Raw genomic sequence first — 27669 nt, forward strand, 5'->3', positions numbered from 1 at the left:
TTGAAAATGCATTAATGATGAGATTTTGCTGGTTTTTAAAACTGCTTTTCATTTTAGTTTGGTGAAGCCAATTAATTTGGAAGAGACTTGTGGTTTTAAAAAGGTATCTGATGATTCAGGAAAATGGCAGAACTGGACCTTGTGCAATCCAAATTGGCATTACTGTTTTGCAAATGCTAGGGATTGTTTGAGTCTTCTGGATTTCTGCCTTGTAGGCATTGACATTTTTATTGATTTCTTAACTGAAGTGAGGCTTTTAATAAAAAAAACAAACTGGGTTTACTATGGGCATGTAAAGTAAATGTATTGATGTCTTACCCAGGTAGATAAACACAGTGAAGATAAATTGTGCAACTTTAGTAGATAAATTGTGCTAAGAAATCTTCTATTTGCATATAATAACTAAGTAAACAAACAGTGGGTGTAGAGTATATTACAGTGGATTTACTGTACTTTTAAATTTTTTTCAGTAAAACATTGAATTGTAACAATGTATTTTTATAACATTTTCAGATTTTGCAATTATTTAAAAACAATTTCAAAAGTATATAGATTTCTCTGGTGTTTAAGTGGTGATGCTTCAAGTAGTAATCTTTGAGTTCAGTCATTCAAGGGGGTCCACACACTGTATAACATTTGAATACCATACATCCTTTTGTTCAAGTTTTTTAGACTGTTAAGACAGAAACAGAGTAAGTACCTGGAGGGATGGGTTGGTGGTTCTTAAAGCTGTAAAAGGAATGAGGAATTATCCATTTGTTAACTTTTGAAAATCAGTGAAGAGTTTTACTTGCACACATAGGAAAATTGCCATGTTATTGTCAGTTTTGTACATATTTTTGTTTGTTCTGTCTGTAGCACAGGAACGCGCTGCAGGCCTTAGAACCCTTCTCCTAGGAAGTGCTGGCTCCTTTCCCACAGAAGCTGACTGCCTAGCTCTGCAGTGTAGTCCTGAGCTCACATCTAGCCTCCTCTTTTCTGCTTCTCCTTATGCTGCCCCAGGCTTTTTGAGCTTCTTGAAATATCAAAGTCTCTTTCCTATCTCCTGTAATTTGCATTTGCTGTTCCATCTGATTGGCCTTCCCTTCTTTTTTATTTTCCATTAGAGTACACCTCAAAAGTCACCCTTTGGGAAAAGATAATAGGGATCCCATCCCCTTTTGCTGAGGGACTTCTGTCCTTCAGAGATGTTCCCTTTCTCCTATACCTTTCCCTTCTTTACTTGATAAATATCTTCAACATAGAATCTCCATTATCTTTAATTTAAACAAAGATTCTCTCTCTCTCTCTCTCTCTCTCTCTCTCTCTCTCTCTAACTGCCTCTTCCGTGTGCATGGAGTGATCTGTACTCAGTTGTCTCCACTCTATACTCCTTTCCAGTCTTCAGCTCCCTCCAGAGGTCTCCTTACCTGTCACCCTAAACTGCATGCTGTCAGATTTCAAGCACACCCCGCTTAGTGTAAAAGACAGCATAAAAGAAAATTAAAGGAACCAAAGGGCATGAGATATACAGAAAAGAAAAAGTAAAATGGCAGATGTGAGTCCCATTATGTCAATAATATTAAACATGAATGGATTAAATAATTTAAGCAGAGATAAAGAAAAATCAGAGTGGATTTAAACAGAAAAGTTTCGATTACAGTATATGCTAAGATGGCAGATTTGATGTTGTGTGTTTATTTTTTAATGTTGGGTATTTTACAGTTGAAAATATTTTATTTTATTTTATTTTATTTTATTATTATTTTTTTTTTGGTTTTTCTCCGGTACCGGGAACCGAACTCACGACCTTGCGCTTGCCAGGCAGGCGCTTTGCCACTGAGCTAAATCCCCAGCCCCTAGTTGAAAATATTTTAAATTGTTATGACTACCTGCCATGTAATACATTGAAATCTAGAATTGAACTTTTATATTTTACACTTTGTTTTTAGCACTTAATTGTAGACTTTGACTGAGGTCATATTACTAAACTGGACTCTTTCAATCAGCAAGCATAATTTTGCTCTTTTTATGATATATTAGACAACTCTATGTATAGTATGGCATCAGGCTCAGCGAAGGTCTAAATAAGGAAATAAATAAATTTTTAAAAAGTGAATTCTTCTTAGAACCAGTTGGGGAAGGAAAGTTTACAGATATTATAAACAAGGTTTGTATTTAGGGAGAAATAGACAGTTACGAAGATACAAACTACCAAGAAGGATCTAGAAAGCAAGGTAGAGGGTCAAGATACAAGAAGTTGCATGAGATGCAGGAATAGGCTTTGACAAAGATAGAGTTGCAGTGAAGCTCTGGCTGCTGGATTCTGGGACCCTGGGCAGCAGGAAGCAGCAACATGTTGGTGTAGCAGTGTTGCAAAAACAGTGAAGGGCTTTGGGATTGCACAAGCCTGGGTGTGAGTGTTTGCATTAGTTGCTCTGCTTCTCAAACCCTTGGTCCCCTCATCTGTAACATGATAGTGAGCACACCTACCTCCAATTTGTCCTGAGAGTTAGAATCGAGACAGTCCAGTGCTTACTTCGTGGAAAACGCTCAGTAATTGGCAGAAATAGCAGTTGACATATTTGGGTGTAGTTGGAGTTACTGCTCAAAGTTTATCAATACCAGGTACTGCCTGGATTCTACACTTTCCTGATTAGCTCTTCTCTTCTAGCCCACCCTCACTGCCTCTACCTGTATATGTGTAGGCAAGTTACCTCATCCCTCTGTGGGCGGAAGTCATGATAATAAGGCTATAAGGACTGCTGAGTACATAGCAACTGTGTAATTAACAGTCTTGAGCTATGTATAGGTGATAACAAATTCCTAGGCTAGAAGTTCAGATAGTGGAACCATAGGTGGAAATATGCCAGTGAAGTCAAGAAGCTGATCAAGGAAACAAAAGTGAATTTGGTTTTAGAGGAATTTGATGAATTTGATAGAGGTCCATTTTACAAATCAAAGCACAGAGAATGTGTTATGCAAAATAAGTTTCCTTAACAGTTTTTCTCTCCATTGTAACCTTTTGGTAGCCAATGAACATTTTGTTACTTGCTAAAACTGGTTGTTTACTACTTTGAAGATAACAATATGCAATATAACACCCATTGTTAATTTCCTATCATCTTGTTTTGAAATTGTGTATGTTTTTATTGTTTTTTATTCTCTTTAAAATAAAAAAAAGTAAAACTGTTTAAACATGGGCTAGTGCTGTTGTATTACTGTAATACTGTAATTACTTGATTTTCTGATAGATGTTATAGTGAAATTTTAATGGTAAAAGCTGAAAAACTTGTATCATTGATTTGTTGTATACTTTAAACTTTATTGTCTATTTTGTATCTCAAAGACTTCTTATACTGAGATTTTTAAAAAATTCCTTTTTGAGATGTTTGATATAAAGGTTTTTGTGTGTGTCTGTTTTGTTTTTTTGTTTTTTGTTTTCTGTTTTTGGAGACAGAGTCTTACTCTGTTCCAGGCTGTTTTTGAACTTGCTGTGTAGCCCAGGCTGGCCTTGAATGCATGGTCTTCCTGCCTCAGCCTCTCAGAGTGCTGAGATTGCAGGTGTGCATCATCCACCATACTCTATGATTTCACATCTTTAAACTGAAGAAACAACAAAAGATTTCTGCTGTTTGAAAAAAGAAAGTGCAGCCGACATAAACTTCATTTTGGTTAAGCTAAGGAATTCACTAATTTTGTATTTCTGTAATTCAAGGCATTCATTTGCTTTATTGAAATTCTTAGTTTTTTAAAAGGCGTTTCTGTTTTAACTTCTGGTACTGGTTTGGTCAGGACTTGTAGAATATAAGGCAAGGCCCATTCTCTTAAAAAGTTCACCTTTACTTGAGGAGAAAAGACTAACCCACATAAAACAATTAGAGTCTGAGGAAGACTATCATTAAGTGTTAATTATAGGATAGGGATGATAAGTTCTATACTAGTTTAGGGAAGGGGCAGCATTAAGGACTGGACCAGTGTGAGTTCATGAATGACCTGAAACTTAACAGAATATTTTACAGAGAACGGAGTTTCTCTTTTAGAAGAGAAAATTAGTTTGTTTCTTGTTTTTCTGACCTAATTGTACCCTCCGCCTGTGTACAAAAATCTCACATGTATATAAATCACTGGACTAAGAAAAACCTCAGAAAGAAGGTTTTTTCCTATAATATAGAAATAAATGAATAAAGTAACTTCATAAACTGCCAGTGAGTCAGTTTTCCTTAAAAATTAAATTTAGAAATTAAGGAATTACTAACATTTGTGGTTGAAAGAGCTACTGTTCTTCACTGCAGTAGAACCGACCCAAAGCAATAGCCATGCCTACAAATGTACCGCTCTCTGTGATGCTTTCCTTGTAACTCTCAACTGCCCCTGCATTTCCATATTTTTCCCTCAACCCTGCAAGCGTGACCAGATTTAGGGATTAAAAATGAGAAAAATAAGTCTTCCCCCCAAACTACCCTGAAATGCCTTAGAAAAATTAGTGATGGAGAAGTTACTTCTTAGAATTGATCATATTTGGACCTGAGTAGTCACATATTTAGACCTATGTGATTCAACTTGCATGCCTTTTAAAATTCAATATAATTCACTAGAAAGTTATTAACAATTAAAGTTAAGTAACCACATCTTCAAATAGCTTTGCAATATAAAAAGTCAGCAGGCTCTATAAATGTGTTGATTATAAAATTACCATCTACATAGTTGAGCAACACTGGCAGTTTTCACATCAAGTTGGGCCACATAAGTATCATTATTGTACATTGTAAATTAAAATGCATTAGCATCAATACTTTCACTGGAATATAAAATCTAATTTATAGGAGCTCAGTGCTTTTACTATTAAGTTTTTCATTACTGGAGAAAACCAATGAATTTTATTGCAGTTTACATTGGACACAGATGTAGATTATGGTTTTGTAAATTGCTTTTGAATAAATATTTCAGTATTAGTGAAAATGTTTCACCAAATGAATGTTGTCATGAAAGTGGTATTGTTTTATTATAGTCTCATGATTTCACAGTTAAAGACATCATTGTTTTAAATGCAAGTGTAACCCATCACATTAAATAATTTGGAAGCTTTAGCCTGATGAAATTCTTCATTTTCTAGAAATTGGGAATTTCTTATATTCACCTGTAACTGTTTTGAGCACTGTAGGTTCACCTGTAGTGCAATGAGAATTACCATGAAGTATGAAGTAGAAGAATTATCTGAATAACTCCAACTAAAAGGTGCTTTGAGAGAAGTCATTTGATTATACTTTAGACAAATATTATGAATGTTTGTGAATCTTAGCTTCAAATTTGTACTTCTTGTGTGTGAATTCTTACGTATGAGTTAGATTGTAATTTTAATTAAATGATGGCATTTAAAGTAAACACATAAGTCTAAGTAATAGTTTCCTTTTTAATTTAATTTTATTTTATTTTTGTTGTTTTTTTATTTTAAAGAGATAAAAATGATAACAGAACAGTTTCAAAAAAGCCTAGTAGGAGAATAACAATAATTAATACATTGCATATTGTTATCTTTGTAGTAGTTATTCAGAGTACAAGATATAGGGATGAAGTCTTATCCAGACAATATTAGCACAAACCTTTCTTTTCGCTGAACTAAGAGAAACTAGCTGTGTAACTATCTTGTGTATAAATACATTTTTTTTCTTTTTCCCCTTCCTTCCTTTCCCCTTTTCCCCATTCACAGTTTATCTTTTCTTTTGAACAGTTTCTTCCCATTTCACAATATCTGTTGTACATTTTGGATATTAGTTACTCATTCAGTTTCTTGCACTAGACAGTACAATGTTTACACATGTGGGTCTAATTTATTTCACTTATGAGTATAGTCTCAAGTTGCATCCATTTACCTATAAAAGTCTCTAGTTTAACCTTCTTTATGGCTGAGCAGTATTCTGTTGTCTATATAAAAACAAAAAAAAAGCACATCTTCTTTATCTGTTCCTTGGTTAATGGGCATTTGGGTTATTTCCAACATGTAGTTATGACAAATTGGGCTGCTATAAACATAGGTGCACATATATCACTGTGGTACAGTGTTTTCACTTCTGGGAGGATATCCAGAAGGGGAATAGCTGGGTTGAATGGGACCTCTAATCCTAGTTTTTTGAGGAATCTCCACACTGATATCCACAGTGGTTGTACCAGTCTACACCCCCAACAAAAGTGGAGAAGGGTTCCTTCTTTCCCAGAGCCCTACCAGCATTTGTTATCAGTTGATTTCTTGATGATAGCTATTCTTTCTTGGGTGAGATGGAATCTCAGTATTTTAATTTGCATCTCTTGAATGACCAGTGATGCTGAACACTTCTTTCATGTGTTATTTATTTGCCATTTGTATTTCTTCTTCTGAGAAGTGTGTACTCATCTCAGATGCCCATTTTTGGGTTGGGTCTTTGAATTTGGGAGTCTAATTTTTTTCAATTCTTTATATGTTCTAGATATAAGTCTTTTGTCTGAGGGACAACTGGTTATAAATTTTTTCCACTCTGTGGGTTGTTTTTTCACTCTGTTGGTGATTTGTTTTGCAAAAGCTTTTTTGTAAGGTGAGATCCCATTTGTTGATTCTTTGTAGTATTTCCCTTGCAGTTCACGAAGTCTTTGCCTACACCACTGTCTTCAAGATTTCTACCTGTTTTCTCTTCCAATAAGTTTAATGTTTCTGTTTTAATATTTAGATCTTTGATCAATTTTGACTTTAGTGCATGATGATAGACATGTGTCTAGTCTGGCTTTGGCATGTGGAAAGCCAGTTTTTCCAGCACCATTTATTAAAGAGACTATCTTCCAGTGAACATATTAGGCTCCTTTGTCAAAGATAAGGTGGCTAAATTTGTATGGAATTGCATCTGGATCTTCTATTCTGTTCCACTGATCCTCAGGCCTTTTTTTGTTTTTGCCAATACCATGCTGGTTTTATCACAGTAGCTTTGTAGTATAATTTCAAGTCAAGGATTGTAATGTCCCCTGCCTTACCTATATTGTCCAGAATTGCTTTTGCTATTCTAGGTCTCTTGTGGTTCCAAGTGAATTTTAAGAATGTTTTCTGTAGTTCTGTGAGGTATGGTAATGGTGTTTTGATTGGGATCACATTTAATCTGTTTACAAATCTGGCAACATGGCCATTTTCACTATGTTGGTTCTTCCTATCCAAGAGCAAGGGATACCTTCCCATTTTCTGATATCCTCTTTGATCACCTTATTTGGGGTACTGTAATTTTTACTGTATAGATCTTTTACTTCCTTTGTTAGATTAATTCATATATATTTCATTTTTTAAGATACTATTGTAAAGGATGTGCTTTTCTCAGTTTCTCTCTGTGTGGGTTTGTTGTGTACAGGAATGCTATTGATTTTTGAGTGTTGACTTTGTATCCCACTACACTACTGAATTTGGATATTAAATTTACAAGTCTTTTAGTGGAGTTTTTGGGGTCTTCTATGTAGAATATCATGTCATCTGTAAATAATGATAATTTAAATTCTTCTTTTCCTATCTTTATTCCTTTTATTTCTTTCTTTTGTCTAATTGCTCTAACTAATGTTTCCAGAACTAATGTTTCCAGTATTGAAAATGAATGGTGATAATAGACATCTTTGTCTTGTTCCTGATTTTAGAGTGAAAGCTTTCAGTATTTGACCACTTAATATGATGTTGGCACTTAGTTTGTTAAAGATGGCTTTTATCAGATTGAGGTAAAGACCATCTATTCCAATTTTCTGTAGAGTTTTTATCATGAATGCATGTTAGACTTTGTCAAATGCTTTTTCTGCATCTACTGAGATAATCATGTGATTTTTGGTTTTTGTTCTGTTAATGTGGTGTTTTACATTTATTGATTTGTGTATGTTGAACTATTCTTGCGTCCCTGGGATGAATCCTACTTGGTCATGATGTATAATCTTCTTGATGATTTGCTGCATTCTGTTTGCCAGTGTGTTATTAAGGATTTTTGCAACTATGTTCATTAGGCACATTGGCCTTAGTCTTCTCTTTTGGTTGGGTTTTTCTCTGGGTTTGGAATCAAGGTAATACTTGCTTCCAGGAATGATTTTTGAAGTATTTCGTTCCTTTCAATTACCTTAAAGAGTTTCAACATTGGTGGTGTTAGTTCTTCTCTAACTTCTTGTAGAATTCAAGAGTGAATTCATCAGGGCCTGTGCTTTTCCTTGTTGGTAAATTTTTAATTACATTTTCAATTTCATTGGCTGATACTGGGTTATTTAGAATTTTTATATCTTCTTGATTTAGTTTTGGCAGTTTGATTGTGTCTAGGTATCTGTCCATTTCTTCTGTGTTTTCCATCTTATTAGAATATTGGTTCTCAGGGCTGGGGATTTAGCTCAGCAGCAAAGCGCCTGCCTGGCAAGTGCAAGGTTATGAGTTCGATTCCTGGCAGCAGAAGAAAACCAACACCAAAAAAAAAAAAAAAAAAAAAAAAAAAAATATAGATTCTCATAGTAGGTATTGATGATATAGATTTCTGTGGGATCCATTGTGATTTCCTCTTTTTTATTCCTAATTGCTTGAATTTGTGTTTTTTCTTTCCTTTTTTTGATGAGGTTAGCTAATAGTTTGTCAATTTCATTTATTCTTTCAAAGAATCAACTTTTCAATTCATTGATTCTTTGTACTGTTAGCTTAGTCTCTTGCATTAATTTCTGCTCTTTATAATTTCTTCCCTCATGTGAGCTTTGGATTTGATTTTTTCTTCTTTCTCTGTAAGTTTGAGATTCAATATTAGGTTGTTTATTTGAGCTCATTCTGTTTTCTTGATGCATGAGTTCCTCACTATAAATTTCCTTCATAGGACTGCTTTCATTGCACCCTGTAAGTTTCAGTATGTTGTATCGGTATTATCGTTTAATTGCATATACTGTTTAATTTTGTCTTTAATTTCCTCTGTGACCCATTGGTTGCTCAGAAGGGTGTTGTTTAATTTTCATGTGTTTATATAGTTTTTCTGATTTCCTTTGTTGTTAATTTCCAGTTTCATTGCACTATGGTCAGATAGCATGCATGGGATGATTTCAATTCCTCTACATTTACTTAAACTTGTTTTGTCAGCTAATATATGGTCTATTTGGGGGAATGTCCTATGTGCAGCTGAGAAAATGTGTATTCTGATATTTTGGAGTGGAACACTCTGTAGACATCTACCATATCTATTTGTTCCCAGGTTTGATTTAATTCTAGTATTTCTTCATTGATTTTTTTGTCTAGTTGATATATGTGTGAGTGGGCACTAAGGTCCCCCACTACAATTGTGTTCGTGCTTATTTTACTTTGCTTATTTTGTCCTCTGGAGATGTGGTAATGCAGCCATCTGAAGCTTTATTTGTGTCACAGTATACAACCATGGGCATTGTGGAAGATGAAAACATTACCCAGAGACCTACTTAGTTCAGTCACCAAGAGGTGCAGAGAGGCTATTTCACTGCTGAGAGCACCCAGCCGTCAGGCAGACTCTGGGAGAAGAAAAAATCTCTGGCTTTGTTCAGAATATTACTGTTGGGGCTGGGGATTTAGCTCAGCGGCACAGTGGCTGCCTGGCAAACGCGAGGGCGTGAGTTTGATTCCCAGTACCGGAAAAAAAAAACAAAAAAAACAAAACAAAAACAACAACAAAAAAACACCCCAAAATATTACTGTAAGAGAAAAAAGCAGGGGAAAAGCAGTTAGAGCACAGAGTTGTCTCAAGGCTAAATAGTTTTGCTTAGGAATAGGGGAAGGACAATAGCCAGACACAACATACTTTACTAATCTAAACTTGTTGTTGAACCATTCAATTCTCACGCAGCCAGTGTGTTTTTGTCCCAGAGTTTAACCATTCATTCCTCACAGAGCTGTGTGCCTTTAATTATTTATTTTCGTGGAGCCTGTGTGCCTTTTGCCTTATACTTTGTATGCTTTTGCGCCATATTTTAACCATTTGCTCCTCATCGAGCCTATGCACAGTTGTCCCAGAGTTCAATCATTCCATTTAATCATTCACTCCTGGCCAAGTCTCTCACATATTTGGGGACATATCTGATTATCTTGAACAATTTCCCAGTGTACCTTGGGCATCATATTTTTGGGTGTGCTCAGAAGCTCTATGGTTATATTAGTAGTAGCCTTAAAGACCCAGAGGAAGTGACATTTATTCGGTTTGTTCTGAGACAGATGAACATTCAACAAATCCTCAGTGATCTGAATATTGTTCTTTTTAATTTCTTGCATTGTGATAGATAAACAACTGTAAAACAATGAGGAAAAGGAGTCCTGAAAAAAAAGTTCTCAAGCCATTAGTAGATCTGTGCCTTCTTAGACACCTTGCCAAACCTCCGTGAGGATGAGCTTTTGGAATACAGTAGATGATCTTGTAGAGTAGGAAGACCAGCTGTGGAGAGCCCTCCATGGGCCAAGTAACTTTCTGTTACTTGTAGAAGAAGGCCCTGCTGCATGAGTGCCAAGCAGCATTTGACCATGTATAGCATTTTATCAAATTATTCTGCTCTTCAGTTCATCTTATTTTGTAAATTGGCCTTCACAGTATCTATTTTGCTTTGGATCCTTTTCTCCCCGCATCTTGGAAAGCACATCAAAGTTTTAAAGATGTATGAAAAACCTTGTAATGTAACGCTGATGTGGCCAGCATGAGTTATTCTTTCAATTCAGAATTGTCATTGAGCTGAAGAAAGGTCGGGGCTTGCTGTGCTAGTTTAATGAACCCCAATTTCTTCCTTGGGATTTTTTATTTTGTTTTGTAAAACACAAAAATTTCTTTAATCCAGTGTTTCTCAACTCTCTTTCATTTTACACCCCCATAAGCATATAGGATCCATACCTTACTTTAATGTTGTTTATGACTCATCTAAAATAACAGGACTCAAAATAAACCAAAGACTAAATGGCGGCTTTGTTTTCATACTACAGCTCTGCATTCTGATGCCCCCCATCTGCACACCTGAATTACTGCCTAGACTTGCTCACTGTTTTGCCAGGATATTGAATCTGAATATTGGTCCATCATTTTCTCATGATATTTATTAAGGAATACTAAAAGAAAAGGGAAACAAGTAGATGTAAAATATAAGACAAACTGTGTGTAACAAAAGGTAGCTGTTTCTTCTAGCAAGACATTAACTATTTGTGTGCATTTAGACAAGACTGCAACCTTGCAGATGAGTTTCTGCTCCAAAGTGAGCTAGACCAAATGGATCTATGCTGAGCACGTTGTTGCCAGCTGAAGAAATGAGACCTACCTGTTTCCCACTTCATTTGAGGGTGAGAATATCTGAAATTGTCTATGCCCATTTATGAGATTACTGTTGCTAAAATTCCCAGATGGCCTTCTATTTTTAGTGATGTCTTAGTTACTTTTCTTGTTGCTGAGACAAAATACCTGACACCCACAAGTGAAAGGAGGAAAGGTTTATTTTGGCTCACAATTTGTAGAACTTTCAGTTCATAGTCAACTGGCTCCAAGGCAGGGTGGCATAGCAGAAGAGCGCCACAGAGGAGAAACAGTTCATGGCATGCCAAGCAGAAGGTAGCAGGCAGCCAGGTAGCAAGCAGCAGTAGCAGCAGCAGCCTACCTTCCCTCTCTTCCTTTATATTCTTATCCAGGTTATAAGCCTTTTGATTGGTGCCAGCCACAAACAGGGTGGGCATTCCCATTATCCACACCCAAAACTATGCTAATTCCAGTCAGTGAACTAATTTAGTACTATACACACTTAATCCCCATATCACATGCCTAGATCCAGCCAGCTCAGAAAAGCCCCACCTATGAGCACATGAGGGTTGGGGGGACATCTAGATATAAGCCATAACAAGCCATAACCTTCTGTTAAACAAAGTAGTTAAGTTTTGTTAGAAATATGTTTATTCCCTATAGTAAATGATATGACTATTTCTACCTTTAGTGATATATATGAGTCCTATAAACACTTTTATCTTTCCTATATTTTTGGTGGCTCAGAAAGTTTTCTGAGCCCTTTTCTAGTTCATTACTTTATCTAAAATCATTCCTGGCACAAAATTGTTATTCTGTAAATAAGTGTTGATTAATGTGTATTCAGTATGAATCATTAAGCTTTTTTCTAGCTCTAAATTTTATGATTTTTTAAATCAAGAAAATAAAATTTTGCTTGGCATGGTGGCATATGCCCAGCACTCAGGAGGCTGAGGCAGGAGGATCTCTGTGAAGATCTCGAGGGCAGCCTAGGCTACTGGACTACATAGTGAGTTTAAGGCCTGCCTCAATTATGTAGCAAGACCCTGTCTTAGAGAGACAGAGAGAAAGAGAGAGAGAGAGAGAGAGAGAGAGAGAGAGAGAGAGAGCGAGAGAGAGAGAGAGAGAGAAAGGCAAAATTTCTAGGTTGATATGGAGGTGTTTGTTTTGGAAGATCATTTTCTTCCATTCTGGATTTTTGATGTGTGCATATGTGTATTCTTTCTCTTAATGTTAGTGCCAGTGGAGCAGCAGGATTACACTAGGGAACCAATTTTTTTTAAAAGTATTTTGAGACACCTCCATCTCAGCAAAAACCTAGGGTTTTTGTCCTCCAGTTTTAGGTGATTAATGCATGGTACTTAGATGCGTTTAATTTTCTTTTTAGTTGAAAAAAACCCCTGAACATATAGCACATGTGGTTTGAGTACTTTTCTGTATTAAATTTAAACTTATATTACCAGGCAACACAGAAAGTAGGTTGTAACTCTGCTACTGATCATCTGCTTAGCCTAGGCGAGTGCTTGATCACTGCTGGGCTGACGAGTGAAAGCCTGATTGAGTAGGAATGGAAGAAAGTTTCCAGAAGTTACATAGTGTGGGACCCAAAGTCCTGCCATTAAGCCCTAATTCTGCTTCCTTGCCACACAGATGCCTCTGTCCTCCCTTCCTTTGCTTTTTTTTTGTCGGGGGCAGAATACCAGGAATCAAACTCAGGACTTTGCACTTACCAGGCAGGTGCTGTGCCACTGAGCTGTCTCCCTGCCCGCCCTTTCTTTGCTCTTGGTTGTGGGGGATCAAGTTGCTTCCCGTGTTAACATAGCCACCTGTTGGGCCCAGCCAAATTTCCGGTCCATCCAGTGATATGAGTGCAAGTTCACACCCATCTCCTGCTTAGTCTCTCAGCAGGTACACTCTTCTGGCTTTGCTTCTTGTAGCTTCATCTTCTAAAGGGGAAAGAGAAACAGATCTTTTCATCCAGGCCTTGGTGTGCAATGGAGAGGAGAGGATAGTTCTAGACAACAGCAGATAGAGGGAGAAAAGAGACAAGAAAGCTCTGGTTCACGTTGTTCCCACTGTTATTCCATCAGCCTGTGCTTGTGTGTGTGTCTGCGGTCAGTGACCAGAAATGACCGCGCCTTGGGCTGATTTGTGAAAGGAAGGCAGTGTGTTTGAAGCCAGTGCAGTGTAAGCTGCTGCCTGTTCCCAAAACATTTGTGTGTGAGCACGTGTGTAGTTGTATGAGTGCTATTAACCTACTTTGCTATTTGGCCTTTTACCTCTCAATAACAAAGAGATCTATGAATTTGAAATGCAGTGTTTGGAACAAATTAGAAAACAGTGCTAGAATATTAATCAGTGTATAAAATGGTCAAATAAAAGATTGTAATGCTAAACAATGCTATGTGTTTTTAATGGATTATGGCCTAAAATTCATTTATTTTTGTGACTCCAGGTTAGCAGTGGCATATTGAGATAAAATTTATAAAGATTATGAAATTCCCTTAGTGAGTTAGTAGATTGTCTTTATTAAAAGTAAGTGTGTCTTTTTAGAAGTAAAGACATCATTCTAAAAGTATGATGTGACTGATTACAAATGTAATTTCATGCCAACAAGCTTGAATAGATGGAACACAATCTTTGCTGCAGGGACAGCTCTCTATACAATATATCTTACAGATACAATTATCACAGTTTTTACCTGTTTTGCACATTATCACTCTGGGGATACAATTATGAAGAAACACTCTGCCTGGTGGCTTTTATGCTTTATTTTGGCACTCAGATCTCAAAAGTCTCTATGGTTCATTTTGAAATTTTGAAGGGGATGATACTCATCTGATTTAAAGTTTAGGTTTAATTACCTTTTGCAAATTCCTTTGAAAGCATAAGTAGTCAAAAAGTAAACATAGTTTTAAATTTCTGACAGAGAGAGAATAGCATAAAAGCTTTTAAAATATGGATAAGATTTTATCCTAAGAAGATTGCATCCAGAGCAGGAAAATCAGAAGTGCTTTAGTATAATATTTTGCATTCTCTTTATTACCGTGAAAGTTATATAATCCTAAATCCCCATCTATATTCCTTACTTATGAACACAGTGACTTAGCAGAGATTTAAAAAACTTCCTGAAAGGTAATACTGTGTTTTAAATTAATACTGTGAAAGATATTTTGACGTCATCATAGCGTTTGTTTTTTTAATAATAAAGATATTTTTGGAGGGAAGGTTCCAAATCACATGTAGATGTAGTTGTCAGCTCTTCAGGTGGGAGTACTATGTTACATTCTGCAGAAAAGAGGAGTATAATATTAGTAATGAAAACTTCTTCAGAAATAGATGCTATCTGAAGTTTGTAGTGTTAATAATCTGTTTGTATTGAAAGTACTCAATATCAACCCGGTTTACAGCAGTGGTTTTAATAAATCCAACTCTATAATTTTAGTAAAACCCTTAGCTAGCATCTAGACCTCACTCTCAGACCTAATACAATTGCAACAGTGAAGCCATATCTCTATCTGAAGTATTTAGGACCATGACTAATCTATATGAGACTCCAAAGAGCCAAGGATTTCTGCTAGAATTCCAGCATCTATCCATTTAACACTTACTTTAATAGTTCATACATAGTGGTTCCCGGTCATTTGGTATGTAGTCTAGAAATAGCCTAAATGTCTTAGTGAGCTTGGGTAGCCAGGAAATGTTTTTTGGGACCTGAGAGCACGTCCCCACTGTGTGCGGGGGACTGTCTGAAATGCCGGTTGCTGGGCACTGTTTTTGGAGATCTGATTTCATGGGCCTAGGAATATGTATTTCAATGAGCTAACCAGGTGATTTTGAGGCAAATGGTCGGGAGATAAGACTTTAGAAATACTGATGCACAGTTTGGTATTGTTTTCAGTTTCTGTGAATCTGCATTTTCTTGGACCGTGTGCCTGATAAAGTAAAATAAAATGAAATATTTATTTTTAAAAAAGAAACACTAATGTATATACTACATAATGTATATATACACAGGACCTGCTTTTATAGGTATACCACATGTATAGCTACACACTTCCCACATTCCAGGGACTTAGGCTTGGCTTAATACTCTTCACCTATTGTCCTCTTAAGATTACTAGTAATTTTTGACAAAAGAATCCTGTATTTTCATTTTTTCTGGCCTCTGAAAATTATGTAGTCAATTCTTTCCTTTTTTTTGTCTTTTTGAGACAGGGTCTCGCTATGCAGTTCAAGCTGGCCTTGAGCTCACTTTGTGGCCCAGGCTGGCCTCGAACTCACAACGATCCTCCTGCTTCAGCCTCCCGAGTGCTGGGATTACAGGTGTGCACCACCATGCCTGGCTGTAGCCAATTCTCTACATAAGATTTTATTGTATGTTATGGAAATTGTGTTCTTTGACAAACATGAATTGTAGCTATTCAATGATTTCTTACCTACTAGTATTAGGCCATAAATTCCAGGGTCAGTTCTGAACTTCAGAGATGAATGAGTATCATTTGTTGTAAGATCCAGAATAGGAAATCCTCACAGTATAATTTTTCTTCAGGGAAATTAAATTTTAATTCCCAGTCCTAAACACCTATGCTTCTATTGTTCTAATAGACTATTCTGTTTTCTCCCAGGATGGTACAAAACAGAAAAGGGAGCGGAAGAAGACGGTGTCATTCAGCAGCATGCCCACAGAGAAGAAGATCAGCAGTGCTAGTGATTGTATCAACTCAATGGTGGAGGGTTCAGAACTCAAAAAGGTCCGCTCCAACTCTAGAATATACCATAGGTATTTTTTACTAGATGCTGACATGCAGAGCTTGAGGTGGGAGCCATCTAAGAAGGATTCTGAGAAAGCCAAGATTGATATTAAATCCATCAAGGAAGTGAGAACAGGAAAGAATACAGACATATTTCGTAGCAATGGCATTTCAGACCAGATATCTGAAGACTGTGCATTTTCAGTCATATACGGAGAGAATTACGAGTCACTTGATTTGGTTGCCAACTCTGCAGATATTGCCAACATCTGGGTTACAGGACTTCGGTACCTAATTTCTTATGGAAAGCATACACTCGATATGTTAGAAAGTAGCCAAGACAACATGAGGACTTCTTGGGTTTCACAAATGTTTAGTGAAATTGATGTAGATAGCATTGGACATATAACTCTGTGTAATGCTGTACAGTGTATCAGAAACCTTAACCCAGGTTTAAAAATAAGCAAAATTGAGCTTAAGTTCAAAGAATTGCATAAATCCAAGGACAAAGCTGGTACAGACGTCACAAAGGAAGAATTTATTGAGGTTTTCCATGAGCTTTGTACTAGACCTGAAATTTATTTCCTTTTAGTTCAGTTTTCAAGCAATAAAGAATTCCTTGATACTAAGGATCTTATGATGTTTCTTGAGGCAGAACAGGGTGTGGCACATATAAATGAGGAAATAAGCCTTGAAATTATTCACAAATATGAGCCATCCAAAGAGGGCCAGGAGAAAGGCTGGCTCTCCATAGACGGATTCACTAATTACCTTATGTCATCTGACTGTTACATATTTGATCCAGAACATAAGAAGGTCTGTCAGGATATGAAACAACCTCTGTCTCATTACTTTATAAACTCATCTCACAATACATACTTAATAGAGGATCAGTTCCGAGGTCCTTCTGACATCACAGGGTATATCCGAGCTCTTAAAATGGGTTGCCGGAGTGTTGAATTAGATGTATGGGATGGGCCAGATAATGAACCTGTGATTTACACGGGCCACACCATGACCTCTCAGATCGTCTTCCGCAGTGTCATTGATATTATTAATAAGTATGCATTCTTTGCTTCAGAGTACCCTCTGATCTTATGTTTAGAAAACCACTGTTCTATCAAACAACAAAAGGTAATGGTTCAACACATGAAGAAAATTTTAGGAGACAAGCTCTATACAACATCACCCAATGTTGAGGAATCTTATCTACCATCCCCAGATGTCCTGAAAGGGAAAATACTAATTAAAGCAAAGAAGCTATCCTCAAATTGCTCTGGAGTAGAAGGAGATGTTACGGATGAAGATGAAGGAGCAGAAATGTCTCAAAGGATGGGAAAAGAGATTGTGGAGCAACCCAACAATGTGCCTGTGAAGCGATTTCAGCTTTGCAAAGAACTGTCGGAACTGGTCAGCATCTGTAAGTCAGTTCAGTTCAAAGAATTTCAGGTGTCATTTCAGGTCCAGAAGTACTGGGAGGTCTGCTCATTTAATGAAGTGCTGGCCAGCAAATATGCCAATGAAAATCCAGGAGACTTTGTAAATTACAACAAGCGTTTTCTTGCTCGGGTCTTTCCTAGTCCAATGAGGATTGACTCCAGTAACATGAACCCACAAGATTTTTGGAAATGTGGTTGTCAAATTGTGGCCATGAACTTCCAGACCCCAGGACTGATGATGGATCTGAATATTGGCTGGTTTAGGCAGAATGGAAACTGTGGCTATGTCCTTCGGCCAGCCATCATGAGGGAAGAAGTCTCTTTCTTCAGTGCCAATACAAAAGACTCTGTCCCAGGAGTCTCACCTCAGCTTCTTCACATTAAAATCATCAGTGGGCAGAACTTTCCCAAGCCCAAAGGCTCAGGTGCCAAAGGGGATGTGGTGGATCCCTACATCTATGTGGAAATCCATGGGATCCCTGCTGACTGTGCAGAACAGAGGACAAAAACTGTGCACCAGAATGGAGATGCTCCCATTTTTGATGAAAGCTTTGAATTTCAAATCAACCTGCCTGAACTGGCCATGGTGCGCTTTGTAGTGCTAGATGATGACTACATTGGGGATGAATTTATTGGCCAGTACACAATTCCCTTTGAGTGTTTACAAACGGGATACCGCCACGTCCCCCTGCAGTCTTTGACGGGAGAGGTTCTTGCACATGCTTCTTTGTTCGTCCATGTGGCTATTACTAACCGAAGAGGAGGAGGAAAGCCTCATAAAAGGGGTCTTTCTGTGAGAAAAGGGAAGAAGTCCAGGGAATATGCATCTCTGAGAACATTGTGGATTAAAACTGTGGATGAAGTGTTCAAGAATGCCCAGCCCCTGATACGGGATGCCACAGACCTGAGAGAGAACATGCAGGTACATGTTTGTATTTAAGTATCACTCAGCAGTTTTTCTACTTAGTCCCTGTCCATAGTTTATGAATGGGTTGGAGGTTCTTTTTTTTTAAAAAAACAAAACAAAACAAAACAAAAAAAAACAGCCGGGCATGGTGGCGCACGTCTGTAATCCCAGCACTCGGGAGGCTGAGGCAGGAGGATTGTTGCAAGTTTGAGACCAGCCTGGGCTGTAAAGTGAGCTCAAGTCCAGCCTTAACTGCATAGTGAGACCCTGTCTCAAAAAAAAAAAAAAAAAAGACCAAAAAAAAAGGTATATTTAATTGTGAATAATTTGTAAATTCCAATTGGTTATTGAATGTTTACCACTAGTCATATTTCTTATTTAAATTTCTGAAAGTGCAGTTGTTGAAAGTTTTGATTGAATGAACTAGTCTTGTTGCTGCTGTACATATTGCTCATTATAGTTCCTGTTAATGACTGACAATTCACCATTTTTCCTAGTAATGTGCAAGGGAATCTGTGATGTTATGAATGTTCCTTAGCTAGGACATAAATTGATGACGTATCAAAACAAAAGGAACATTGATTAAAGTAAAAAGGACATGTTCCAGACCTTGCTTAAATAGCTATAGTTCTGGGGCGAGAGTAGGTCCTTTCTCACAAATGAGTCACTGTGTTTGTATGTTGATCCTTCTCTTGATTTTAGAGGATAGCGAATTTTTACAGTAAAAGACATGTGGTATCTAAAATAATAATTTTTTCTGAAATGTATAGTAGCTGAAGATACTCAGTTAGAAATTGTGTTTTTACTTAAAGATCACTCATGTACTTAGCCATATATTAGAGCCCATGAGTGGTATACAGCTGGGCAGCAAAGTCCTGCCTCACAGAGCCCATCTCAGTGTATGAGATTTTTAAATGACTATTTCAAAAATGACATCAGCAGTAAAATCTGACTCAGAAAACATACTTGCAACATACTTTTCTTATGTACTGATTATGTGAATACCTCATGAATAAAAAGACCTTCCCATAGTAGGGACATTATTTTCTTTCTCTCAAGGTAAAAGCTTAACTGAAATATAAGAGGGTTCCCCATTTCTGTGGGTACAAGTGGTTTGGTAAACCCTCACTCCAAACAAGCCACGTGTCTCTTCTTGTTGGTTGCTGATGTGAATGTGACCAAAATTCCCCTGGGGATCTACCAGAGGTCGAGCATAATCATTTCTCGGGCCCATATCTGCCTTAAATCCAAGAGAGCAGTGGGTGGTGATGCTTAACGAGTACCTCCCGTGCACGGGCAGTCTGGCCATGAGAGTGCAGCGGCCATCCAACAGATGGACCATATGCCCTTAGGGGGCTAGTGCAGTAGTTGGAGGTGGTCCACAGGAAGACCAGAAAAGCAGTAAAAGGATTCAAGTAAATGCTGTGAAGAAAATAAAACAGGGAGCTGTGATAGTGATTGGGAGACTCCATTTTAGATATTTCAGTAATTTATTTCTATAAATAATCAGTTCTTTCAATATGGAATGAGAAACATTACATCTGATGCTCTATTTCCTCTTCCATAACAAAGTTGTTAAGAGGATAAAATAAGGGAATGTGTAATAAATGTGCTGAGTACCACTTAGCACTTGGTAAGTATGCAAGGCTTGCTGGCTCAAGGGATTTCGTACTCTTGAGCATTTTCTTTAATTTTAATGGCATACATCTGGTGCTTAGAATAAAGAGAGAGAGAACCACTGAGATCAGTGGAGATGCTAACAGAAGAAGGCCAGCGGGAACCAAGGCCCCATGGGCAAACTCACCATGAACATCAGTGTCCTCAGAAGTCCTTTAGGTTTGGAACCAGCGGCATAAACAGGTGACAGAGACTCATTTCTTCCTTGCAAATAGCTCTTTCCTTTTTGGATGACTGGCATATTTGATAATTATCTCAAACCTAATTTGGCTTTTTTCTTCATCTTTATTTTTTTGGAATGGAGAAGCCATTCTTTTGATTTACTTATAGTTGCATGTCAACATTAGTTGTACCGTGAACTTTCCTCTGAAAGGAGGCTTTGTCCTTTGTTAGAATTTTACTTATTTGCATTTTCAGTGCTTTTGATAAATTGGTATTACAAGTACACACACACACGCACACACACACACACACACACACAACATATTTACTTTAGAAAATGATTTTTTCCAAGGTTAAAATAATTATTAGCCAATTCTGTTGTAGCATTGCCAATAACTGTTGTACTGGGCAGTTCCAGCATAACAGGTATATCAAGTTTAATGTCCAAGAGATATTAGAACCCTGGTTAATTACCAAGTGCTTCCTTTATTTCCTTTTGACAGAATGCAGTGGTGTCATTCAAGGAGCTGTGTGGCCTCTCCTCAGTGGCCAATCTCATGCAGTGCATATTGGCAGTGTCTCCCCGCTTCCTGGGCCCCGAGAACACACCCTTGGTGGTCCTGAATCTCAGCGAGCCATATCCCACAATGGAGTTGCAGGGAATTGTGCCAGAGGTTCTGAAGAAAATTGTGACAACTTATGACATGGTGAGTCATATTTGTCTTTTCATGTACTCAGGCACACTCGAGCTCTTCCTGAAGTGTGCTGTCCTAGTTCATGCTTCATATACCTGTACTGGAAAAATAATTCCCCTGGCCTTGCTGTATTTGAAAGAGTTTAGTTATTTGTTATTGTTATAGAAAACAAGATTCAAAGACAATTGCCTAAGAAAGATTAAATATTGATGAGCTTCTCAAGAACTATACTTGAATTAATTTCTAGAGGATGCCCTATTTTCCATTCATATGTACCATAGAAATTTTTAATTTCCTCTTGTAACCAGCCATTGATTTATTTTGCTTTTGTTTCTCAAAGTGGTAAAGGCAAAAAATTTAATCAAAAAAATTTTTCGAAATGCTACAAGGGGCAGGTGCTTCTATCATGTAACTTTACTTTGTAATGGTTTCCTTCCTCACAGCAGCTGTTCTGAGACGCCTGCATTGGTAATCAGCTTAATGTTAATGGCTGTCCTCAGGACACCTATAATATTACATTTTTGCACGTAAGATTTATCTTGCATTTTCTTAATTGCATCTTGTTCTTATTGTACTTCGCGATATATCATAATGCTAAGGGAGAGTTTAATGGGTGAGCAGAACCCATTTTAAGCTCCTGCTATAGTTGAACCTGTCAGCACTGGCTGTGTGGACTTGTGGGGTGACCCTTTAGCCTGGCAAGGTCAAGGGTGGTGCAGAATACTCCCTCCCCAAGTGGTCCAGGCGGTCATCCTTTACCATCCAGGTGCATAGGGGCATTCAACACCTCTTCCACTAGGAAAGCACAAGCCAAGGCCATGTAACATTTGACTTTCTCTGATGGAGCTTGCTGTGTCAAGGACAAAACAAGATTGTCATCACACACTTCAACAGAAACATTTTTGACTGTTTTATAAATTGTTCTGAAAGCTGCAATTTAGAGAGATTTATGCAATTTGAGGGAAATAAAAAACACATCAGGCCAGCATTGCCCATGCTGTGTTCTGAGGAACTTTGGTTTCTTAGGATATTGATATGTATCACATGGGGGGAGAGGTTGCATGGTGAAATAACTGGGGGAAATGTTGGTCTGAAGAAAACTGATCAGATGTCATCAATGTAGAATATTTGGGACCTTTTACTTGCTGGAACAGTGGGTGCTAAGAGGGTGGTGGCTGTAGTAGTCCCTGTTTCACACACTGACTTGACCAGTGGGCTATTTCCAAGCTCAAAACTTCTGAAGAATACGTGTTGGGAAATGCTTCTTTGCTCTTTGGATGAATAAGTCTGAAAGTACAAGCTGGAAGCATGTAATGTTTTAAGCATCACACCAGTTCATTATCTTTAAAAGCAAAAAAAATGTTTTTATCTATTTCTCAGTTTCCTGTGCTGTAGCCACACACTGTAGTGGATGCCTACTAGTCTCTGCTATTTCCATTTTATAGAGGCCATGGTAACAAAAGAGATACAAGGGGTTGTACACTAGATACTGCAGACAAAGTACAGAGAGTGGCACACATCCTGTAGAAAGTGGGAAGGCCAGGGTCCTGTGTACCTGTTAAACCTTTAATGACACATTGCTGTGGGCCAGAGGGGTCACAGAAACAAACATGAATGTCCCCTGTCTTTGGGGAGCCATCCAGAACTCAGAACCTAGAACCTCAGGGGTGTGGGCATCAGTACAGGAAGTGTCTGCCAGGTTCTCTTTGGGGACAGAGGAGTGGAAAGAAAATAGGAAAAGGAGGTAGAAATAGAGAAGTTTGGCATGCTATCAAGTTAGTTCTTGACACTAAATTTCATGGGAAGAAGACAAAAGAAGTAGCTGATGTTTAGAATGCTTTTAAAGCTTAGCCCACATATAAAATCCCAGACCTACATCATTAATCAAAATCTAATATGATTACCTTCTTAGGTATTTCAGTGATTTCCATGGCAGTGTTGCAGCATTTTTTTATGGTAAGCTTTTTAACAGGGGATGTCCTCAGAGTTAGGTAGTAGTTTCATGCAGGTGAAAACGTAACAGACTGGGGCTGAGTGCTGTGTTCCACAGGGTATGAGCCTGGCCAGATTCTCATGGTTTCTTTAAAGCTCCCTAAGGAGACCAGAAACCTTTATAGCACCCACAACTATTTTTGGCACAAGAATTGCTCAGTGTGTCTTGGTTCCCTGCTCCTTCCTCTTCCTGGATGGATAGGTGATAACACTCATTACATAACTCTTACTTGCCTTTTATTTGTGGTATTATGGAAGTGATAAGCTTCTGTATTAGCTTATGTAAAAGTTTTAGATTGTAAAATTACTCTTTTTCTAATGTGCAGTTGAAATAGCTGTGCTTCAAAATACTCCACAGTTTGTCGATTTGTTCTCTTTTAATTCCATCCGGTAAACTCAAGTTATAAAATATTTAAAATTAAATTCAAATTATTGCAGCATTATTATAACTCTGACAGTATTTTACAGTGACTTTTTTTAGTGACTAAATGGTTTCTCACCTTGCGATAACTAATTTATTAAAAGCTAGCCAAAAGAATAAATGTTAATGGGAAATGTACTAAGGTTTAGACAGCCTGTAACTTTAAATATGTCTTTATTTTTATAGCGTTATGTTGAGCTTGAACCAAAACTAACCTTAGAAGTAAGATCTTATATCATTATGTTAACTTCCCATTGGTAATTTGTGGACCAAAACTGAGAAGTGAGAAGAGGTTGAGAAATTCCTGTGCCGAACGCCTGCATCATTGCCCATCTGCAGTGCTGAGGATCATCCTCTTGTGAGGACGGCACTGTGGTGCTCCTGAGGATGTACATGTATATGTATCTACCAAGACTGTTATACTGCTCAGTTTCTAGACGCTGATCAGTAAAATGGTACATCAGAAACATGCCAATTTCTTTGTGAAAAGGGAGAATGTTGATCATGGACTGAGTAGTATGTAAGCCAGCATGGAGGCCCTGTTCATGTGCCTGTGGTCCTAGCAGAATTGTTAATAGGTTTCTCTTTAGCTCTTAAAAGTATCACTGTTCAGAGACAGACAGACAGACAGAGACAGAGAGAGAGAGAAGAAGAGAGAGAGGGAGAAAGAAAGCAAAAGAGTGGGGATGAAGAGGAGGAGGAAAGAAAGATCATTTTAAAAAATTTAAAAGTATCCCTGTTCAGGTGGTTTGTTGTATTGTCTACTACCCAAGGGCCCTGGATTGTCTTAACTGCTTCTGTGATTACCACCAACAGACAGACTTTCAAAATTGCCCTGATGTGACTTTACCCTATTTATGACACCTTCACAGGCCTTGCAAAAGAGAAGATGAAAGCCAGGGACCTAGCTCAGGAAAGTGAGCGTCAAAGCCTTTTAGGAGTACAGGAAGGAGAGGAATCTAGGTATCTTCTTTTGCTAGGCAGACTATGGGAAGTTTGGAAAGAGGGACTGGACCAAGCTGGAAAGTGGGAATGACGAAGTGTTGTCCGCAGAGCTGGAATCTGGACGTACTCGTCCAGGTCAGAGGCACCAGTAGAAGTTGTGCCCACAACTGTGGTGTAGGCAACTGACCCTCTTCCTGATGGTGAATGAGGGCCCTAGAGCCGCATCCCCCAGAACCGAGAATGCAGGAGTGACATGTGGCAATCCTAGGTAGGGCAGCTGCAGTGCAAGTGAAAGGGGACTTCATGCTCGCGAAGGCTCACTGGCCTTAATGTTAATGACTGTGTCCTCAGGACACCTATAATATTACATTTTTGCACATAAGATTTATCTTGCATTTTCTTAATTGCATCTTGTTCTTATTGTACTTCGTGATGTATCATAATGTAGTTTCCAGGAAGTAGTTTCCAGTTTCTTACTTGTAAAATAAAGGTGCTCAATGGGTTCTCTTTCACTCTAATCCTCTCAGACCCCATAAACTGCTTAAGGACTCCCTACAATACTTGAATTCCCCAAACCTGTGCTTCTCATCCTGGGCATTCAGCTTGCCTTTGCCAGTGGACATTCAATTCATTCCTAAAGGTCCACCTCAGTGGCCACTGGTTCATTCGTATCTTCCAAATCCTGGAAGTATGGGAAGAAGGAATCCTGGAAGTATGGGAAGTAGAAACTTCCTCCACTTTAACTGGTAATTTTAACTGGCCAGCCTGCACATTTATGTGAGGCTTCCTGGTCTCTCTGAGCCCAGTGGCCTCCAATACCCATTTCATTTCTGACAGACTCATCTTTTGAGGGCTTATCTCGTTCTCCTGGTCATCCAGACTCCACCCTCATCAGCTTACTCTCTCTGACTCAGAAATGATCCTTGAGGCTCTTTGTTTTATATCTACCCAATATTTTTTTGCCAGATTGTGGCTAGCCGCCATATGTAAGCTATGTCAATGGCTCTTACCCTACTCCATATTTATTGTATTACCCTATACAATATGTATTATTACATCATACATTATAACTGTAGAGTCATGGGTTGTATTTTTTTACTTAATTATCTGCTTTCGGGGCTGGGGATATAGCTCAGTGGCATAAGCACCTGCTTGGCAAGCGCAAGGTTGTGAGTTCGATCTCCAGTACTGCAAAAACAAACAAACAAAAAAAACCCCCTATTTATCTGCTTTCATTAAGAGATCATGTTGTGGTCTTCTGAAGTAGCATATAGTAGAAATTTAATTGGCTTATTTCAAAAAGCAGATATAAAATAAGTAACAGGACATTGCATTATCATTGAGGAGATTACCTATTTATAAACTCCTACTACATGCAAGGCAATTCTCACTTATCCAACAGCAGCTATGTATTGAGTATCTACTCTGTGCCAGTGACTGTGCTTGGAATCATGAGGTAATATAAAAACCATAAAACCTTTTCTCTTTCTGAGGAGTTTATAGTTTAACTAAAGAGGCAACATACATCCTTAGATAGCTAGTAAGATGATTGGTAATATTTAAGTAGATAGTACACAGATATTTTAAAACATTTAAATAAATCATTTGGATGTACAGGGAGAAAATGGTCAGTGGTTCCAGGATTTGGAATATATGAAGGAACCACTGGCCACTGAGGTGGACCTTTAGGAATGAATTGAATGTCCACCGGCAAAGGCAAGCTGAATGCCCAGGATGGGAAGCACAGGTTTGGGGAATTCAAGTATTGTAGGGAGTCCTTAAGCAGTTTATGGGATCTGAGAGGATTAGAGTGAAAGAGAACCCTTTGAGCACCTTTATTTCACAGGTAAGAAACTGTAAACTACTGGTCCTTCAAATTAATCATAGAACCAGGGTTAAAGTATCTCTGTCTGATTTTTTCTTATAATCCTGATCAGTAAAATATGGAGATTAGGAATACATATAGATGAATGATCAAATACTAATAAATTCCAAGTGTCCTCAAAAATAGTAATCTGGAATTACCTTATTTTTCAGTTAAAAGTAGAAAACAATAGATTTTGTCTATCTTGCCATATAGTAAAAGGACCTTAAATTAAGTAATGAAGATGGCAATAAGGAAATCACATTCCACTCAAATAAATTTGATTACAAGCAGTTTAACATCTTTTATATTATTACTTCAAAAAGCAGAAACTTAAATATTTTACTTAAAATTTGTATAAACAAACTTGAATATATGTACTAATTGTAATCAAATATCACATGGAGTCTGTTTTCTTATATAACTAAAAGCTGATGAGAGAAAATACAGATTATATGACCTGAGCTTGCGATTTTTCTAGTAAGCACCTGGATAGTCTTTGTAACGCAGTGTTAAGGATAGATCCATGCTGAAGTTTCAAAGCGTCTCCCTTCCTCCATTGATTAACTGATCTAATGCATCAGCTTTCAAAACCGAAGTGATTTTTACCAGCCTTTCTCTATTGGAGGGATAATTCAGCTCTTTACCTTTATTAGACTCAGATTTACCACCTTTTTACACTTGAATGATTAAAGTTTTGATGAGTTTCACACTAACATATAGAGATCAAGGAGTCAATATTCTCCCTTTATAAGAGAAAATACTGGAAATACAAATATTTTGTGAAGTGTTGCATAAAAAAAAGTTTTGAAAAAAATCTTGCAACTTCTGTTGTTGATTTTATTATAGTTTTCCTGTTATGTGAAATATGTTTCGATTATTGGCATTAAACGTAAAGTTGTAGGGCTGGAAAAGAAAGGTGGAAAAAGTGAACTGCAAAACACCCAACCCTTTGTTAGCAGGCGCTATAGTTGCTCAGACACACAGATGCAGGTTCCTGAGCAGCTCTGCCTACTCAGAGATTTTTACAGGAGTTCTTGTTTTTCTCTGCAGTTCTTTTGTCTGCCTTCCATTTAAAATTGGTTTCTATCTTTTCCTTGCAAATTAACAAAAGTCTTGATTTTAATTAGCTGAAGGTTTAATTAAGAAAGCACACTCTGAGGAATCCATTTATCTAAATGAGAACACTGTTTTTTTAAAGGGAATAACAATAATCTTTGTCTAGAAAGATATAATTTGCACTCTGTGTTTTTATATAAGTTGCTGGATAATCTAACATGACTTTAAATATTTCTTAAATAAGAGGAGATTTTCAAAAATAAAATATGTGAAACACAGGCTTTCTGCTACACAGCAATATTGGCAATTGGTTTGTAGCACCAGGAACATTCTGTTTTATGTTCCTGGTATGCTTGCCTGTACTGTACTTTTTCTTAGCACTGCTTAATGCAGTGAGTAGATAAATCACACTTCATAATTAATGGAGTCTCCCAGGCTGGACCATGCCAGAGATGATCTGCAATAAGATTACTATTGATCTCCTTCTCCTTTGTGACTCCTTTTATCATTCTCCTGCCTCAGAACTTGACGT

At 37.6% G+C, this 27669-nt stretch overlaps 1 protein-coding gene across 1 annotated transcript in view; it reads left to right on the forward strand.

Moving 5' to 3' along the window:
- Plcl2 (phospholipase C-like 2) overlaps positions 1-27669 on the forward strand; it is a gene marked incomplete at its 5' end in the record, with an annotated part of 190293 nt that overhangs the window by 94419 nt on the left and 68205 nt on the right. Inside the window, 2 exon segments of the mRNA XM_005387455.2 lie at positions 15851-18337; positions 20665-20868. Coding sequence (XP_005387512.1) covers positions 15902-18337; positions 20665-20868 — 2640 coding nt within the window.

Source organism: Chinchilla lanigera, unplaced genomic scaffold, assembly GCF_000276665.1.
Source record: "Chinchilla lanigera isolate Chin_1 unplaced genomic scaffold, ChiLan1.0 scaffold00029, whole genome shotgun sequence".
Lineage (NCBI taxonomy): Eukaryota > Metazoa > Chordata > Mammalia > Rodentia > Chinchillidae > Chinchilla > Chinchilla lanigera.